This window comes from Salmo trutta, unplaced genomic scaffold (assembly GCF_901001165.1).
Source record: "Salmo trutta unplaced genomic scaffold, fSalTru1.1, whole genome shotgun sequence".
Classification (NCBI taxonomy): domain Eukaryota; kingdom Metazoa; phylum Chordata; class Actinopteri; order Salmoniformes; family Salmonidae; genus Salmo; species Salmo trutta.
The window spans coordinates 18,538-37,500 of record NW_021822922.1 but is presented as its reverse complement, the minus strand read 5'-3'; the positions used below and the strand labels follow the sequence as shown (position 1 = coordinate 37,500).

At 45.0% G+C, this 18,963-nt stretch overlaps 2 protein-coding genes across 3 annotated transcripts in view; both read left to right on the top strand.

Moving 5' to 3' along the window:
* LOC115187236 (seizure 6-like protein) overlaps window positions 1-10,692 on the top strand; it is a 26,121-nt gene extending 15,429 nt beyond the window's left edge. The window contains 4 exon segments of the mRNA XM_029746349.1: window positions 34-69; window positions 7,868-7,982; window positions 8,629-8,734; window positions 9,044-10,692. Coding sequence (XP_029602209.1) covers window positions 34-69; window positions 7,868-7,982; window positions 8,629-8,734; window positions 9,044-9,073 — 287 coding nt within the window. The 3' untranslated portion in view covers window positions 9,074-10,692.
* A 1,313-nt stretch (window positions 10,693-12,005) lies between these two features.
* On the top strand, window positions 12,006-18,600 carry LOC115187237 (protein-tyrosine sulfotransferase 2). Of its 2 annotated transcripts, XM_029746350.1 has the most exons (8): window positions 12,006-12,171; window positions 12,854-13,224; window positions 13,382-13,627; window positions 14,370-14,526; window positions 14,679-14,839; window positions 14,954-15,152; window positions 15,303-15,362; window positions 15,467-18,600. In XM_029746350.1, exons 2-8 carry the CDS (start codon window positions 13,007-13,009, stop codon window positions 15,497-15,499), a joined length of 1,074 nt encoding a protein of 357 aa, XP_029602210.1. In that variant the 5' UTR covers window positions 12,006-12,171; window positions 12,854-13,006; the 3' UTR covers window positions 15,500-18,600. The 2 variants fall into 2 exon arrangements, with proteins under 2 accessions (XP_029602210.1, XP_029602211.1); XM_029746351.1 differs by lacking the exon at window positions 12,006-12,171 and having other exon boundaries at window positions 13,171-13,246.
* The last annotated feature ends 363 nt before the right edge of the window (window positions 18,601-18,963 follow it).

The window sequence follows — 18,963 nt, the reverse complement described above, 5'->3', positions numbered from 1 at the left end:
TGTCAATGTCTGAGAATTTCTGATGTCTTACAGCCAACCATGACTGCTTTGGCAACCATGCTTTGGAAGGTGAGTCTGTCTGTCTGTCTTTCTGACTCTGTGAGCCTGCCTGTCTGTCTGTTTTTCTGTATATTTTTCTGTCTTTGTCTGTCTGTCTATCTGTTAAAGCAGATCTTTATTTGTACATACATTACAAAAACAGATGCTTTCAAACTAGGGATTTTGTGGCAGGTAAGACACTAATTCTGCTGATAGATTATGCATGTATGAACTTCACATTGGCACATCCAGCCCAAAGCGGAAGGGTTAAATACTTAGTAGTTGCCAAAGTTTCGGAGCATGTCTTTAATCAGCTACTGTCCAGTCTGCACTATTCTTCCTTATTACCTGTACTCTTGGATCATTCTTGATTATTTTTTACAATGATTTTTAAAGGTCATGAACAGTCAAAATCATGTTTTTTATGAAATTGGATGATATTTCAAGGAAACCAGATAAAAGTTTGACTAAAGTATGAAAAATGACTGTTGCTTCTACATTGATCATACAATTACTTGTCCCCTCCCCTATGTCAAACACTTGGATGTATTAAGGGGACAAGGTGACATCACTTTAACTCTAATTCTAATACACGAATGGTACCATGATGTTTTCTTACTTAATTTAAATAAGCACCACCTTGTAACCAACATTGGAGAAGCCGTTTGCAGAGGGGCATGGTTTATATAGCTAGATAGCTACTCTAATGGTACCAATTTGACTGTATGGTGTCAGCAAATGTAATTTAAAGTTTACCCTATTCATCTATGGCAAATATCATTATATGTTTCCCCTTGGCACCGGAGGAGATGGCTGCCGTTTTACGGGCTCTTAACCAATTGTGCTATTGTGTGTGTTTTTTTGTGTTATTTGTAACTTATTATTGTACGTAATGTTTCTACCACCTTCTCTTCTGACCAAAAAGAGCTGCTGGATATCAGAACAGGGATTACTCACCTCGTACTGGACAAAGAGTTTTTCTTTAACGGCCCAAATCCCCGTCATTCGCATGAAGAAGAGACGGAGATATAGGGGAGGTCGGGGAGGTCGGGGGGCCTTGTAAGAATCCGACGGCGAGTGGGTAACCCGCCTCTACCATCAGTCCTATTAGCCAACGTGTAATCATTGGATAATAAACTGGATGAGCTCCGATCAAGCCTATCCTACCAATGGAACATTAACCTCTCTAGGGTAGGTGGCACCAAATCGTCCCACCTACGTAACAGCCAGTGGAATCCTGTGGCGCGATATTCAAATACCTTATTACTTCAATTTCTCAAACATATGACTATTTTACAGCATTTTAAAGACAAGACTCTCGTTAATCTAACCACACTGTCCGATTTCAAAAAGGCTTTACAACGAAAGCAAAACATTAGATTATGTCAGCAGAGTACCCAGCCAGAAATAATCAGACACCCATTTTTCAAGCTAGCATATAATGTCACAAAAACCCAGAAGACAGCTAAATGCAGCACTAACCTTTGATGATCTTCATCAGATGACAACCCTAGGACATTATGTTATACAATACATACATGCATGTTTTGTTCAATCAAGTTCATATTTATATCAAAAAACAGCTTTTTACATTAGCATGTGACGTTCAGAACTAGCATACCCCCCGCAAACTTCCGGCAAATTTACTAACAATTTACTAAATTACTCACGATAAACGTTCACAAAAAGCATAACAATTATTTTAAGAATTATAGATACAGAACTCCTCTATGCACTCGATATGTCCGATTTTAAAATAGCTTTTCGGTGAAAGCACATTTTGCAATATTCTAAGTAGATAGCCCGGCATCACAGGGCTAGCTATTTAGACACCCAGCAAGTTTAGCCTTCACCAAACTCCGATTTACTATTAGAAAAGTTTGATTACCTTTGGTGTTCTTCGTCAGAATGCACTCCCAGGACTTCTACTTCAATAACAAATGTTGTTTTGGTCCCAAATAATCCATAGTTATGTTCCAACAGCGGCATTTTGTTCGTGCGTTCAAGACACTATCCGAATGGTAAATAAGGGTCATGCGCACGGCGCATTTCGTGACAAAAGATTTCTAAATATTTCATTACCGTACTTCGAAGCATGTCAACCGCTGTTTAAAATCAATTTTTATGCCATTTTTCTCGTAAAAAAGCGATAATATTCCGACCGGGAATCTGCAATTAGGTAAACAGACGAAAGAAAATAAAGCATGGGGTCGACTCGGGCACGCGCCTAAGCCCTTTGTCCTCTGATCGGCCACTTGTCAAAGGCGATAATGTGTTTCAGCCTGGGGCTGCCTCGATATCGTTCAGCTTTTTCCCGGGCTCTGAGAGCCTATGGGAGCCGTAGGAAGTGTCACGTTACAGCTAAGATCCTCAGTCTTCAATAAACAGAGGCAAGAACAACAACACCTTGTCAGACAGGCCACTTCCTGCATGAAATCTTCTCAGGTTTTTGTCTGCCATATGAGTTCTGTTATACTCACAGACACCATTCAAACAGTTTTAGAAACTTTAGGGTGTTTTCTATCCAAAGCCAATAATTATATGCATATTCTAGTTACTGGGCAGGAGTAGTAACCAGATTAAATCGGGTACGTTTTTTATCCGGCCGTGTAAATACTGCCCCCTAGCCCTAACAGGTTAAAAACTAATATCTTATGTTTCACGAGTCATTGCTTAACGACGACATGGATAACATACAGCTGGCTGGGTTTTCCGTGCATCGGCAAGATGCTCTAGACCACCTTTACTCCACACACAGAGACGCATACAAAGCTCTCCCTTGCCCATTTGGCAAATCTGACCATAACCTTATCCTCCTGATTCTTGCTTACAAGCAAAAACTAAAGCAGGAAGTACCAGTGACGCGCTCAATACGGAAGTGGTCAGATGACGCAGATGCTAAGCTACAGGACTGTTTTGCTAGCACAGACTGGAATATGTTCCGGATTCTTCCGATGGCATTGAGGAGTACACCACATCAGTAACTGGCTTCATCAATAAGTGCATCGATGACATCGTCTCCACAGTGACCGTACGTACATACCCCAACCAGAAGCCATGGATTACAGGCAACAGCCACACTGAGCTAAAGGGTAGAGCTGCCGCTTTCAAGGAGCGGGACTCTAACCCAGACGCTTATAAGAAATCCCGCAATGCCTACTACACCGGCTCCAACGCTCGTCGGGTGTGGCAGAGCTTGGGAACAATTACAGACTACAAAGGGAAGTACAGTCACGTGCTGCCCAGCGACACGAGCCTACCAGACGAGCTAAATGACTTCTATGTATCCTTTGAGGCAAGCAACACTGAAACATGCATGAGAGCACCAGCTGTTCCGGATGACTGTGTGATCTAGCTCTCTGTAGCCAATGTGAGTAAGACCTTTTAAACAGGTCCACATTCACAAGGCCGCAGGGCCAGACGGATTACCAGGACTTGTACTCCGAGCATGCACTGACCAACTGGAAGATGTTTTTACTGACATTTTCAACCTGTCCGAGTCTGTATGACCAACATGTTTCAAGCAGACCACCATAGTCCCTGTGCCCAAGAACACCAAGGTAACCTGCCTAAATGACTACTGACCCATAGCATTGTAGCCATGAAGTGCTTTGAAAGGCCGGCCATGGCTCAAATCAACACCACTATCTCAGAAACCCTAGACCCAGTACAATTTGCATACAGCCCCAACAGATCCACAGATGACGCAATCTCTATTGCACTTCACACTGCCCTTTCCACCTGAACAAAAGGAACACCTATGTGAGAATGCTATTCATTGACTAAAACCTATTTCCCCTCAGGAGACTGAAAAGATTTGGCATTGGTCCTCCGATCCTCAAAAGATTTTACAGCTGCACCATCGAGAGCATCCTGACGGGTTGCATCACTGCCTGGTATGGCAACTGCTCAGCCTCCGACCGCAAGGCACTACAGAGGGTAGTACGAACGGCCCAGTACATCGCTGGGGCCAAGCTTCCTGCCATCCAGGACCTCTATACCAGGTATACCAGGAAGGCCCTAAAAATCATCAAAGACTCCAGCCACCCTAGTCATAGACTGTTCTCTCTGCTACCGCACGGCAAGCGGTACCGGAGCGCCAAGTCTAGGTCCAAGAGGCTTCTAAACAGCTTCTACCCCCAAGCCATAAGACTCCTGAACAGCGAATCAAATGGCTACCCGGACTATTTGCACCCCCCCTCTTAATTGTTATTTTTTAGGTATTTTCTTAAAATTGCATCGTTGGTTAAGGGCTTGTAAGTTAACATTTCACTGTAAGGTCTACACCTGTTGTATTCGGCGCATGTGACAAATACAATTTGATTTCATTTGACTACAGCTCAGCTTTCAACACCATAGTGCCCTCAAAGCTCATCACTAAGCTAAGGACCCTGGGACTAAACACCTCCCTCTGCAACTGGATCCTTGACTTCTTGACGGGCCGCCCCCAGGTGGTAAGGGTAGGTAACAACACATCTGCCACGCTGATCCTCAACACGGGGGCCCCTCAGGGGTGCGTGTTCAGTCCCCTCCTGTACTCCTTGTTCACTCATGACTGCATGGCCAAGCACGACTCCAAAACCATCATTAAGTTTTCAGATGACACAACAGTAGGTCTGATCACCGACAACGATGAGACATCATATAGGGAGGAGGTCAGAGACCTGGCAATGTGATGCCAGGATAATGACCTCTCCCTCAACATGATCAAGACAAAGGAGATGATCGTGTACTACAGCAAAAGGAGGGCCGAGCATGCCCCCTTTCTCATCGACAGAGCTGTAGTGGAGCAGGTTGAGAGCTTCAAGTCCCTTGGTGTCCAAACTATCATGGTCCAAACACACTAAGACCATCGTGAAGAGGGCACGACAATGTCTATTCCCCTCAGGAGACTGAAAATATTTGGCATGTGTCCTCAGATCCTTAAAAAATTATACAGCTGCACCATCGAGAGTATCCTGACTGGTTGCATCACCGCCTGTTATGGCAATTGCTCTGCCTATTACCTCAATTACTTAGACTAACCTGTGACCTCGCACGTTGACTCTGTACCGGTACACCCTTGTATATAGCCTCGTTACGGTTATTATATTGTTGCTCTTTAATTATTTGTTTTTTTCTATTTTCATCTTTATTTAATAAAAATGTAAACTTGAGTTTATTTACACAATACTTAACACGTTTGTCTTAACTGCATTGTTTAAGGGCTTGTAAGTAGCATTGTATTCGGCACATGTGACAAATACGATTTGATTTGATCTGTGTCTGGTATTAGCTAGTTACTGGCTAGCTAGGTCTTCAGCCAGCATTGAACAAAAGGGGGGAAGGGTTGTTCAAAACTCAGACACAGCTATCAAGTCAACACATCCGTTAGTGCTGCTGTGAACCACATCACAAAAGACATGCCAAAAAGGAGCTGTAAATAAAAATAAATCATATAATTAATGCAATTTCAATGTTGTTTGTCTTGCTTTGTATATCACCGAATTTGCTTGAGATGATTTTACAGCAACACTGCTCACTGCATCCAAGTTGCTGGATATAGGCGTTTCAAAGAGCTGTCAGTCAAGGCGAGCTCATAAATGTAAGCTCCCCGGCCACTCAGCCTGACTTTTCAAACTTCCTGGTAGTTAGACATGATAGAAAAGTACTTTTCAGAATGACTGTTCAGGATCTTTAAATGATTGATGGCATTAGATTTGAGTATTTGTGGCCTCCATTTACAAACAAATTGACCTAAAACGTCTCATTGATGTTACTATCATTGGTGTTACTACTCCTACTGGTGGCACAGTGTAATCATAATGGTAAAACACATTTCAAGCCATTAAGCTACCTTTAGAATGGGTAGATGTACCCAAATACATTTAAATAAATACAAATCTAGAAAAATGAAGTAACATTTTTCCAAAATGCCATGCCCAAATGCCATCGTGAACGACCCCTTTGTTAATTGTCTGATTCGCTTTTATATTTTCTGCCTTTGTATTGCTCTATTATTATCACCTTTTCACTGGGACTGAACTGAAATTCTCTCTTCGACCTTCCCTTTCGCTTTCACTCTCTCCCCTTACCGACCTTCTCCTTCCTTTTCTCCATCTCCCCCTCCCTTTCTCCATCTCCCCCCTCCCTTTCTCCATCTCCCCCCTCCCTTTCTCCATCTCCCCCCTCCCTTTCTCCATCTCCCCTCCCTTTCTCCATCTCCCCCCTCCCTTTCTCCATCTCCCCCCTCCCTTTCTCCATCTCCCCCTCCCTTTCTCCATCTCCCCCTCCCTTTCTCCATCTCCCCCTTCCCTTTCTCCATCTCCCCCCTCCCTTTCTCCATCTCCCCCTCCCTTTCTCCATCTCCCCCCTCCCTTTCTCCATCTCCCCCTTCCCTTTCTCCATCTCCCCCTCCCTTTCTCCATCTCCCCCTCCCTTTCTCCATCTCCCCCCTCCCTTTCTCCATCTCCCCCCTCCCTTTCTCCATCTCCCCCTCCCTTTCTCCATCTCCCCCTCCCTTTCTCCATCTCCCCCTTCCTTTCTCCATCTCCCCCCTCCCTTTCTCCATCTCCCCCTCCCTTTCTCTCCATCTCCCCCTTCCCTTTCCATCTCCCCCCTCCCTTTCTCCATCTCCCCCTCCCTTTCTCCATCTCCCCCCTCCCTTTCTCCATCTCCCCCTCCTTTCTCCATCTCCCCCTCCCTTTCTCCATCTCCCCCCTCCCTTTCTCCATCTCCCCCTCCTTTTCTCCATCTCCCCCCTCCCTTTCTCCATCTCCCCCCTCCCTTTCTCCATCTCCCCCCTCCCTTTCTCCATCTCCCCCCTCCCTTCTCCATCTCCCCCTTCCCTTTCTCCATCTCCCCCTTCCCTTTCTCCATCTCCCTCCCTTCCCTTTCTCCATCTCCCCCTTCCCTTTCTCCATCTCCCCCTTCCCTTTCTCCATCTCCCCCTCCCTTCTCCATCTCCCCCCCTTCTCCTCTCCCCCTCCCTTTCTTCCATCCCCCCTCCCTTCTCCATCTCCCTCCCCCTCCCTTTCTCCATCTCCCCTTCCCTTTCTCCATCTCCCCCCTCCCTTTCTCCATCTCCCCCTCCCTTTCTCCATCTCCCCCCTCCCTTTCTCCATCCTCCCCCTCCCTTTCTCCATCTCCCCCTCCCCTTTCTCCATCTCCCCCTCCCTTTCTCCATCTCCCCCTCCCTTTCTCCATCTCCCCCCTCCCTTTCTCCATCTCCCCCCCTCCCTTTCTCCATCTCCCCCCTCCCTTTCTCCATCTCCCCCCTCCCTTTCTCCATCTCCCCCTCCCTTTCTCCATCTCCCCCTCCCTTTCTCCATCTCCCCCTCCCTTTCTCCATCGCCCCCATCCCTTTCTCCATCGCCCCCCTCCCTTTCTCCATCTCCCCCTCCCTTTCTCCATCTCCCCCTCCCTTCTCCATCTCCCCCCTCCCTTTCTCCATCTCCCCCTCCTTTTCTCCATCTCCCCCCCCTCCCTTTCTCCATCTCCCCCCTCCCTTTCTCCATCTCCCCCTCCCTTTCTCCATCTCCCCCTTCCCTTTCTCCATCTCCCCCCTCCCTTTCTCCATCTCCCCCTCCCTTTCTCCATCTCCCCCCTCCCTTTCTCCATCTCCCCCCTCCCTTTCTCCATCTCCCCCTCCCTTTCTCCATCGCCCCCCTCCCTTTCTCCATCTCCCCCCTCCCTTTCTCCATCTCCCCCCTCCCTTTCTCCATTCTCCCCCCTCCCTTTCTCCATCTCCCCCCTCCCTTTCTCCCATCTCCCCCCTCCCTTTCTCCATTCTCCCCCCTCCCTTTCTCCATCTCCCCCCTCCCTTTCTCCATCTCCCCCTCCCCTCCAGTTGCGGAAGCAGCTGCCGGGTCAGGTCTGGATGGAGGCAACATGGCATTGGCTATCTTCATCCTTGTACTTCTGCTCTCCGTGCTGCTGGGAGGAGCCTATGTCTACGTCACACGGTAAGACTACACTCCCTATCACCTCAACACAACTCTACACACCAGTGGACCTGTTCAACACAGTGACCTGTTTAGATTATCATTGGATCAATTGAAGTAGCAAATACCGCTTTCATTTTTTAAAATATATAATATAATCCCATTTGTTGCCCAGTGAATGGGAGTCCCTGAACTCTACTTACTTGAATACACTGGAGCTGAATATTTTGTATTTCATTACATTTCAAAGCAATATTGTCCATCAATGGTCATATGGAAACTCTATGACAATTGAATAAACACAAACTGCCCTGGTTACCTTCCCATCTGACTGTGCAACCTTGGTTATGGTTGAATAGCATATGCCACAAGGTTACAGAATATTCAGATGGAAATGTATTGTGTAGAAAAGGGAATCTTGTCAGCTGCTCTTCATGTGACAATTCTATCTTCAACATTCCAAACGTTTCACCTCATTAAATAGACTCCAAATGAATGAGGCAAGTGACTCACATGAGAACAGTAATATTCTTTATCCTGCTCAGTTCTCTCTCTCTCTCGCTCTCTCTCGCTCTCTCGCTCTCTCGCTCTCTCTCTCATGGAAACAGTGGTGTCATGATTGTTTTTTATGGTACTGACACCCTGCTGTTCCTCTCTTGGCCATCAGGTGTCGCTACAACTCCAACCTACGGCTGCCACTCATCCACCCACACCCCTACAGCCAGATCACAGTGGAGAGCGAGTTTGACAACCCACTCTACGAGACAGGAGGGGTGAGGAAGTACACACATGCGCGCACAAACACATAGTCATTGTATGAGACAGGAGAGTCTTTAATACAGGGCTCCCGAGTGGCACAGCATGTCAGTGCTAGAGGCATCACTACAGACCCTGGTTCGATTCCAGGCTGTATCACAGCCGGTCGTGATTGGGAGTCCCATGGGGCGGCTCACAATTGGCCCAGCGTCGTTGGGGTTTGGCCGGGGTTGGCTGTCATTGTAAATAAGATTTTTTTTCTAACTGACTAGCCTAGTTAAATAAATAAAATACAAATATAACATCTCTTTCTCTTCCTCTCTCAGGACACCCGTGAATATGAGGTATCAATATGAGGACTTTCTCAACTGTTAGAATCCCAAAATGAAGAGGCTTCCACCCAAACAAACCCACTCCATACCCCTTCTCCTCCTCAGCCCCACCCAAAAGGAAGTGATGTAAATACAGACTGACTATAGATCTGCCCCTTCCCCCCCATGACCCTGTCCTCCAATCACAGAAAGAGGAAACGGCGAGAGGAAAGATGAGTAGGAAATGGAGTGGAGAGGAGAGGGAGAGAAAATAGGAGGAGAGGGGAAAGGAGAGGACAGGAGATACTGGCAGTTTCTCAATATTCTGACTACCATTCTCTTAGCACGGTTGGAGTATGAGTCCAAATCAAAGTATGCGAAATGGGGTGCGTACTTTGCTTGTAAACATTTCGAAGCGTGCATAAATGCAAGCTTCAACTGAAATATTCCCAGGATTGTTGACATAATATGACGCAACCACATAAAAAACAACGCAACATTTCTTGAAATCAATGTCGGCTGGTTTTGAGCTGAAGCGAGAGAAAATGAACTCCGACTTTGGAATGAAAAGTTGCCCACTCACATCTCATATGTTGCCTGACTACAATATTTTATCTTGATCTTGTTCATTTTGGCATATTTAACTGCCTAGAATATCCACTGTAGTAGTGTGCATAGACTGCAGGCTAACTGATGAAGAATTGGTAGCTAACTTTAGCTAGCTAATGTTATCCACAAAGAATTCGTAGCTAACGTTGGCCATCCACCCTTCATAACAATATTCGTTTTAGGTTGTTGTTTTTTTGTACAGCTAGCTGGCTAGCTAGATTAATACAATTCACATATAGCTAGCTGATAATTACAAGCTTGGGCTTGCTTTATGTAGTTCATGTTTTGTCTGTATTGGTCAAAGTTAATACAGTAGAATGGGAGTGCGCAGTGCTTCTTAAATGCATATAAATGTACATTCTCCACACTCTCGTCCTCACAAGAATGTACTCAAGAGAACGAACTAGGAGCATGAGAGTGTGGAGCATGGCAGCAGCATATTGAGAAACCCACTGTGAACAGGGCTGCAGGCGTTGGGAGATAAAGAGACAAACACTATTTACTCATGTGTCTACTATTAGCTATCAAATAGAGGGACAGGAGGAGGGAGAGAGGGGAAGGAATAGGTGGGGAGAGAGGGAGACAGAAGGAGGATGATGGGTGAGCGATATAGGAGTGGCAGAGAGGAGGGGATAGAACCAAAGGGAACTAAAGTATTGGTACATGAATGGGGTCCATTGAGATGTAAAACATAGGGGTACATTGGCACCCTAGAATCTGACACAGGAAGTGAGGTTACTATCTCTTCCTGTCTGGGCCCCATCTTCCTGCATTTCTAAGGCCTTGTCTTAGAACAGTTTGTAGTACTGGTTTTACCATAGTAACTGACCTTCCATGTGCAAGCTCAACCAACCAACCATAACAACACCAGAAGAGACCGGCACCAGATTATGTATTTATTTTGATGTAAATGTGATGTTTTATGCAGATTAATTCATGTTCATTTTCATTTTGAAAAGAAAAAAATAAAATGTACCATGTTGCTGATTTCCTGAAATAAATGGTCAAATAAAAAGTATAATAGAATCTTTCTAAAAAAAAAAAAATCAAAAACACTTGTCTTTGTCATCTGTTATTTCTTCGAGAGCTGGGGATGATCAGGTGACTCCCTGGCTGTGTCACACCTACAAGAGCTAGAAACAGTCACAACAGTCACTATGTCACTACGCATAACATGGAACAACTGTTTTACACTTGGAACATGAAGAAAATAACATGCCTCTCCATTCTGGCTAATTCAACAGTACATCCATACAGACCCACACATGTTGTAGCTCAATACTTCCTCACGGGTTCTTTTTCCGGGAGCACTACCTGGTAGGTAAAACAACTTATTTTTCACCTATTGTGCAATATCTGTCTCACACACATTCCAGTGGTGACATAGTTTCTGTTTCTGTTGAAACTGGTTCGCTTTCGTTCAGACCCATCAGTTTTGTCATCCCCTGACCTCAATACACAACAGCCTCAAAAACACAGTTGCTACTTCATGTTTCAATACTTGTTACTACCTGTTTTTGCAAATAGAAAGTTACTGTTGCAAAAACAGTTATTTACTTAGCAGCAAAGATTTTAAAACAAGTGGGTGCTATCGTTCTTAGGGTGTATGTTTGTGTGTGTGATTAACCAACAAAACAGCTGAGTAGAGAGGGGGTCAGACTCAAAGAAAGCCCTATGTTTTCAGTGTTTGTGTGTGTATGCGTAAAGGCAGGTGTGACTGAGCAGTGCAACCAAAAGTAGTCACAAGAAGCATACAAAAATAGATGCTATACCCTCAGAACTGGAGCAAGTATGAGTTATTTGTTCCTAAAGGTGCATTATGCATAAATCGCTCTGTCATTTCCTGGTTGCTCAAATTCTAATAGGTCACCTAATTTCAGTTTGTGACCAAACAAGCAAGTATAATATAGAGAATCATTGTACCATCTAAACAACTGAAATATATTTTAGATAATCAAAAATATTGTATTTTCAGCTGTTTGAAGGTGGAGTCCAAAACTGAAAGCAAAAGACACAAAAACTCAAGAACAGGGAAGCATAGAAATAGTGCACATAGAATAACAGATCTACCGCTTCTTAGACATGCTTTAAATGAGAATAAAAGATATATATATATAACTCGCTTTTCTATGTGAATTTGGTAGGGACATATTGCAGCTTTAATTAAGGGTTAGTGTCAGGGAAGATTTGTCATTAAAATTAAATTAAAGTCATCAATGGTCCCACTGGGCACACACTAGTTGAATCGACATTGTTTCCACGTCATTGCAATGAAATTACGTTGAACCAATGTGGAATTGAAGTTGAATTGACATTGTGTCCAGTGGGGTGACTTCTGTCCTCTCTAGCATGGAGATAAAAACAGAATAAGGCCTAGTGGGTCAGAGAAATCAGTCCTGACAATGCTTCAACCTCTCCTCTCTTTTCTAACTACTTAAGTCTTCCTTCCGTCCCCATTAACTCACTCTGTTCTGCACCAGGCTTCACACTCAAACTAGTTCACCACAGTTCAGCTTCCTCTTCCGTCCGTTAAGGTACAGAAAACATTCTCTCGCGATCTCTTTTTATGTTAACAGATTGTGTAATTTATTTTCCTTTTCTTGCTTGTTTGTGCCTTTCAACCGTCGTCCTTTTCTCACTCTGTCCCCTCCACATTCCCTCTCTCTCCCTTTATCTCTGAGTAGGTTGGTCTATCTGTATATCCGTGTTCTATTTCTGACTGTGATTACTGGAGTGACAGCGAAGGTTCTAGAATCCCTGATAAGACCATATGAAGTTTGCATTTCATATTTACTGAGACAGGCACTGACTTGGTGAATAATAATATAGTTGTAACTCTGCTGCAACACAGAGCGTGACCAGACATGAGGTTTGTTTGAATCCCCTGCATTACCCTTTGATATTTGCATCATGATCCCACAAACAACGTTTTCCATTTACGCCATGAAAAGATTTCACCTGTGCAGGAATAGGCCCTGGGTGTGTTGTAGTAAGATTTCTGTAGTAAAACAAAAAACATTTCCAGGCTGTTGCAGAGATACAGTATGAGGAGGAAGTGGAAATTTTTAAGAACCTGCCAGACTAGTTCCTCTCAGAAAAACACACGAGTGTTCTGCAGTGCTCCCAGAAGAGAGTTTTTTTATGAAGCTCAAAACAGATGTACAAATATGAGATGTACAATTTCCTGTCCCTCTTGTTTCTCTCCCTCTATTCCAGAAAGTACCTCTCTACCTTTACTTCAACAAGGTCAGTCTCACTGAAACTTAAAATCTGTTCTACAAGAAAAACCTGGTCAAAATAGCAGCACACACAGTTGGCCTCCTGCTATGACCAAGAGACCATGACCAAGCACAACCATCTCCATCAGTGATGCGTGTGTCAGCACGGAGGGTGTTAACAGGGCTCCTGATCCTGGGTGTAATCTCCACCCTGACCCAGTTCCTGCGTTTCTTTCTGCCTTGCCGGCAGCCATCCCAGGGTGCGGGCGAACCTGTGACCGTGCTGGTCCGGGACGGGTGGAAGGTCAGTTCTGACGTTCCCCTGGTGTTTGTGGGAGGGGTGCCTCGCTCCGGGACCACCCTGATGAGGTATGACAAGAGAAAGGAGGAGGAAAGTATTTATTTACTTGTATATACCAATGTACTGAACTTGTATTATTCTGACACTCAATATGTTTATATACTGTATGTATTTACCTCTGTACCCTGTCATTTTGATCTCCGTCTTATTTCCCACACTGTGTAGGGCCATGCTGGACGCCCACCCTGCGGTGCGGTGTGGGGAGGAGACGAGGGTCGTGCCCAGGATACTGGGCCTAAAGCTGGGCTGGGCTGCTGAGAAGGAGGGGGTCAGCACCAAGGTCCTGGACCGAGCAGTCACTGCCTTCCTCCTTCAGATCATAGCAGGACATGGGGAGCCAGCACCTCTACTCTGCAATAAAGATCCCTTTACTTTGAAGAGCGCTAAGTACCTCGCTCACCTTTTTCCCAAGTAGGTCTGACTTACTTTACTACACACACACACACACACACACACACACACACACACACACCTCCATCACAAGACACATATACTCTTAGAAAAGAAGGTGCAATCTAGAACCTAAAAGGGTTCTTCGGCTGTCCTAATAGGATAACCCTTTGATAGCCCTTCTTGGGTTCCAGGTAGGACCCTTTTGGTTCCAAGTAGAACATTTTGGGGTTCCATGTAGAACCCTTTCCACAGAGGTCTAGATGGAACCCAAAATGATTCTCCCTGGAACCAAAAAAGGGTTTTACCTGGACCCCAAAAAGATTCTACAAAGGGTTCTCCTATTGGGACAGCCGAAGAACCCTTTTAGGTTCTAGATATAACCTTTTTTGATGAGAGTGTACACTGACGCAAAAGCCTCTGTCACCATACATAATGGTGTGATCGAGTGTGGCTTTTCACTGACCCATGTGAGCAATATAGACAGTACAACTCATTATTGACTCACTAGGCAGCCTGGTTACCTCCTACAGAACAGAACACATCATATGACTGATTACCAGAGCTCAAAGTCCTGACAGAACAGGAGATAACTTATCTACTTTTTCACTGACTCCACCTCCTCTCCAGGCCTGAAACCGGGGTTAGCTAGAATTATGAGTAGTGCTTGGGGTGGAAAGTTGTAAAGTACTTTCTCCTCAACTTTTCTCTCCCTCCTCTATCCCGCCACACCTCTACATCCTTCCTCTCTCTCTTTTTACAGCTCTAAGTTCCTGTTGATGCTGAGAGATGGCCGAGCGGCGGTGCACTCTATGATTTCGCGTCGCGTGACGATCGGTGGCTTTGACCTCTCCAGCTACAGGGACTGCCTGGCCAAGTGGAGCCGAGCCACACAGGCCATGCTGACACAGTGCACTCAGGTGTGTACGTATCTGTTTAGGTGGGTGGAGAGTGGTGCCTGACGTGTGTGCGTGCATGCAGTGCATCTGTGCCTGCATGTGTGTGAGTGCGCATCTTTGTGTGTGTGTTTAGGTGGAAAGTGATGACCAACCATGTGTGTGCGTGTGTGTAGGTGGGCAGTAAGAGGTGCCTGGCTGTGAGGTATGAGAGGCTGGTCCTCCACCCTCGCTCCACCCTGCAGACAGTGCTGAAGTTCCTGGGTCTGCCATGGCACGAGGGGGTTCTGCACCACGAAGAGGCTATAGGAAAACCTGGAGGAGTCTCACTGTCAAAGTGTGTATCAGTGAATGTCAGAGAAGGGGACAAAGCCATGCTACATCACAAAGACTCAGAGGAGTCTTGCTGTTTTGGTGTGTGTTTATTAATGTGTGTGTGTTTGTGTCACAGAACGGAACGGTCCACAGACCAGGTGATGAGGCCAGTGAACTTAGACGCTCTGACTCGGTGGGTAGGTCACATGCCCCCAGACGTAATGGCAGACATGGACGCTATCGCCCCCATGCTGGGGAGACTAGGCTACGACCCCAGAGCCAACCCACCTAACTACGGACAGCCTGACCCACAGTTCCTCAACAACACACAAAGGGTACCGACGGACACACACACACACACACACACACACACACACACACACACACACACACACACACACACACACACACACACACACACACACACACACACACACACACACACAGCTTTTTGCTGATGTAAACCTTATGTCCTCTCTCTGTAGCTTCTGAGGGGAGACTTTAAAACTCCTGTAGCAAGCCTACATCTGAAAGGACGTCCCCTGGTGAGTCTAACAGAAAAAACACCTTTCCTCAATGTCTAGGCGACTGCTGATTGACTGTTTTTAGTATAGAACTAAGTGTTGGTTCTGTCTACATCCTTCTTTAGATGTCCATGAAAGGTTCACGTACAGAGAGGTGACCGGGTCAGCGCCTGGAACAACGGTCACCCCTGACCTATGACCCCTGATTATCCTCTCAGGGAGGACAACAGCATCAACCAAAAGGCTGGTGGCTAATCACCAAGCACAGTCAGAGGGCATAACCATGCATGTGCTCTAGACCTCATTGATAGGAAGAAGTGATGTACAATGGAGAAAAGTATATTACATCGTTTTTTTACATTTCAAAAATGTGTTTACTTACTTTCTGGGTTCCTTACAAAACAAAATAATCTTCACTATATTTTTGGTGATATCAAAGTGCCGCCAGAAACCATGTGGATGAAAGGAGACAAGGGAAAAATAGGCTCTTTTAGAATCCGAGAATGAATTACTTACACAATCGTCTCTAACATGTAGGCTCAGCATTCCTGAACAATCCAATTACAAGTCAGAATGTTGAATAAACGTATTTTTAACTTACTTTACCTGTTGTCCGCTGATTTTGTCCTTATGTAGGAGGTAATCTGAGACAAAATATCTACAAACGTTATTAGCCAGACTTTCAGTACGCTGGTCTGTATATGGTTGGTATTTCCGGATAAAATGTTCAATACTGATATAATTCGCAGGTTACAAACACTTGCACAATATGGCTGAGCCTAACCAAACCACAGCTGATTGAGAGGTAACCGAGCCTAACCAAACCACAGCTGATTGAGAGGTAACCGAGCCTAACCAAACCACAGCGGATTGAGAGGTAACCGAGCCTAACCAAACCACAGCGGATTGAGAGGTAACCGAGCCTAACCAAACCACAGCGGATTGAGAAGTAACTGAGCCTAACCAAACCACAGCGGATTGAGAGGTAACCGAGCCTAACCAAACCACAGCGGATTGAGAGGTAACCGAGCCTAACCAAACCACAGCGGATTGAGAGGTAACCGAGCCTAACCAAACCACAGCGGATTGAGTGGTAACCGAGTCTAACCAAACCACAGAGGATTGAGAGGTAACTGAGCCTAACCAAACCACAGCGGATTGAGAGGTAACTGAGCCTAACCAAACCACAGCGGATTGAGAGGTAACCGAGCCTAACCAAACCACAGCTGATTGCGATGCATGCTTCAGTCGACTATGTTCGGTTACATTCGGCTATTGCTGACATATTGTGCATCACATGCTCTGCGTGAAGAGAATGAAAATACAAGTGACAGAACCCACAAGCACCACAAAAAGTTGTCTAAACAACCCTTTCCTGTGGATAGCCTATCTCCACCTCCTACCGCCAAAAGGACCAACAGCATGTACAACCGGTAAAGTAAGTGTAAATATAATTGTATTCAACAGTCTGGCTTGTAAAGACTATTGTGTAATTTTTTGGGTGACTTGATCATACTGATGAGCCATGAGGTAACCATAGTAACAGTCTGATGTTTAAAAAAAACATCAGACTGTCACCAGAGCAGTTTAGAAGGTGTTGTAGAGCTCTGCTACCCTATCCCAACGGGCCCAACGTTATACATCGGGTTAGGGCAGGATAAGGCCTGTTTTTTCATAAATAACTAGGGTACGGGTAGGGCTCAGGTATTACTAAATTGATCACTAACATTTTGAAGATAAGCCATTTGCTCAATGCTCTGCTGTGCAGTGCAGTCATATCTGACTAAGATCATAACATGTTGTCAGAGGTGCGTAAACCTCGTCAAATATAAAACGGGAGAGATTATTTCCCAAACAGTATAATGTTCCTTGAGTTTTGTTGGCGTTTAGAGTGACCAAAAGAAGCTAACAACTAACTGCTCTCTCATGTCTCTTCATTCGTTGACCAGAGCCAGATATACTTTGAGGAGATGGGGAAACTCCATTTGAATCGTTGCCCATGCTACGTCAGTGGGCTGTGCGGTGCATTCTGGGCAATTCGAGGACAAGGAGAGCTCTCCTTCAAGGAGTGAATGGTAGTCAATTGGGTGCTAGCTGAAGAGCAGCTAATGGATTTACTAACCCAGGAAGATATTTTTGATTTTGGGTTTCGGGCAGGGCCGGGTTGGGTTGGGCCTTAAATTTGGCAGAAGTAATCGGGCCTGGGTAGGGTAGGGCCTGAACATCACAGGCATGGGTAAGGCTCAGGCTCTAGTTGTGACATTTGACTTTACCATTTAAATATAAATTGCAGACTGTCAGCCACACTTGATAACTTGAAAACTAGCACTTACTAACATAGGCAACAAGTAACTGGATGGAAAACGGTGAGGCACATAACACACCCCTTCTACCGGCATTTGGTGGGGAGGGTTCTTGAAATGTTACATCCAATCAAAATCAGTGGACAATTCAAACCGTTTCTGCAATACAAAATTCTCCAGACCTCCAAGAGAGGCGTGACAATGATGTGATTTTGGAGGTATGGCAACCAGAAACCAATAGACGTATTCCTATGGAAATGTCCTGATAGCGCATGAAGCCGGAAGTATTTGAATTTGAAGCGTGCCATATAGCTGAATGGGGCTGAATGGCACCAAAAGATTGCTAAGGATCATGGTGAAAGTGGACATAACTAGCAAAAGATCACGGTCGATGTAATCATTTTCATCCTGCCTGAGAGAGTCAACCTTAATGTCTATGGCAAGAAGGCGCGAGCCTCCTCGTAGCCTGCAGGCCCGTGATTGATATGTCAGCACGTGGTCCTGTGTGACAACAAATGTAGTAGTCAGAATGGATCACTATATAACTAAATATCTTGATTTGTAGCAAACTTTAAAATAATTCATAGTGGGCATCGAACTTCATCATAATAACCTAATTTTATAGCCCAAAACGAGCGTCCCCCTCAAAAAATGGGCAGTTTTGGCGATTGTAATTTAGATAAGCTTTCTAGGGCAGAGCAGGGCTTTTGGCACCACTAGATTGCTATGCAGTAGCCGACCAGCCGAGCTTGTGACTTCACGTTCCAGATAGGACATTGGGGTCCTCATGGCAACACGAGACTAGCTAGATATAAGCTGGATGATGTTAGGATAAGGAGTCTTTTATAAGGGGGTGGGAGTGGGGAATGACTGTGCCTGTTTGTGTAGAATGACATTTTTGATCCATGCTGTAAATAATTTGTTTCTATTAAATCAATGATATGACCTCAAATAAACTGTCCAATCCCTGTTACATTCTTCTTTGCATATACTGCATGTTTTGATTCAAAAACTGTTCCCTGGTTGATCTCCTACACTAACTATACTGCTGCTTGGAAATGTAGCAAAACTGTAGGATTTACTGAGGCATGAGTGGGCCTGGGTTAAAAAAAAGAAGCTTGTTACTTGTAAGTGTTCCAAACAGAACATTATTTGTATTTTTACCTAAACATGCAAACACCATCAGACAGAAGTCATAGCAAGAAGTACATTGGGTTAGTCATTTTTGATTAAATATAACAGAACAGATTAACTGGATTGACAAACACTCAAGGGACGGGATGACAAAAATAACTAACTGAAAGACCCCTAATAACCTA

What these genes read in the sequence shown, in the direction of transcription:
- LOC115187237 (XM_029746350.1), top strand. Translation starts at nt 13,007, where the DNA reads ATGCGTGTGTCAGCACGGAGGGTGTTAACAGGGCTCCTGATCCTGGGT. An exon ending in GGAGGAGTCTCACTGTCAAA is followed by an intron (nt 14,840 to 14,953) that starts GTGTGTATCAGT and finishes TTTGTGTCACAG; the next exon opens with AACGGAACGGTCCACAGACC. An exon ending in ATCTGAAAGGACGTCCCCTG is followed by an intron (nt 15,363 to 15,466) that starts GTGAGTCTAACA and finishes ATCCTTCTTTAG; the next exon opens with ATGTCCATGAAAGGTTCACG.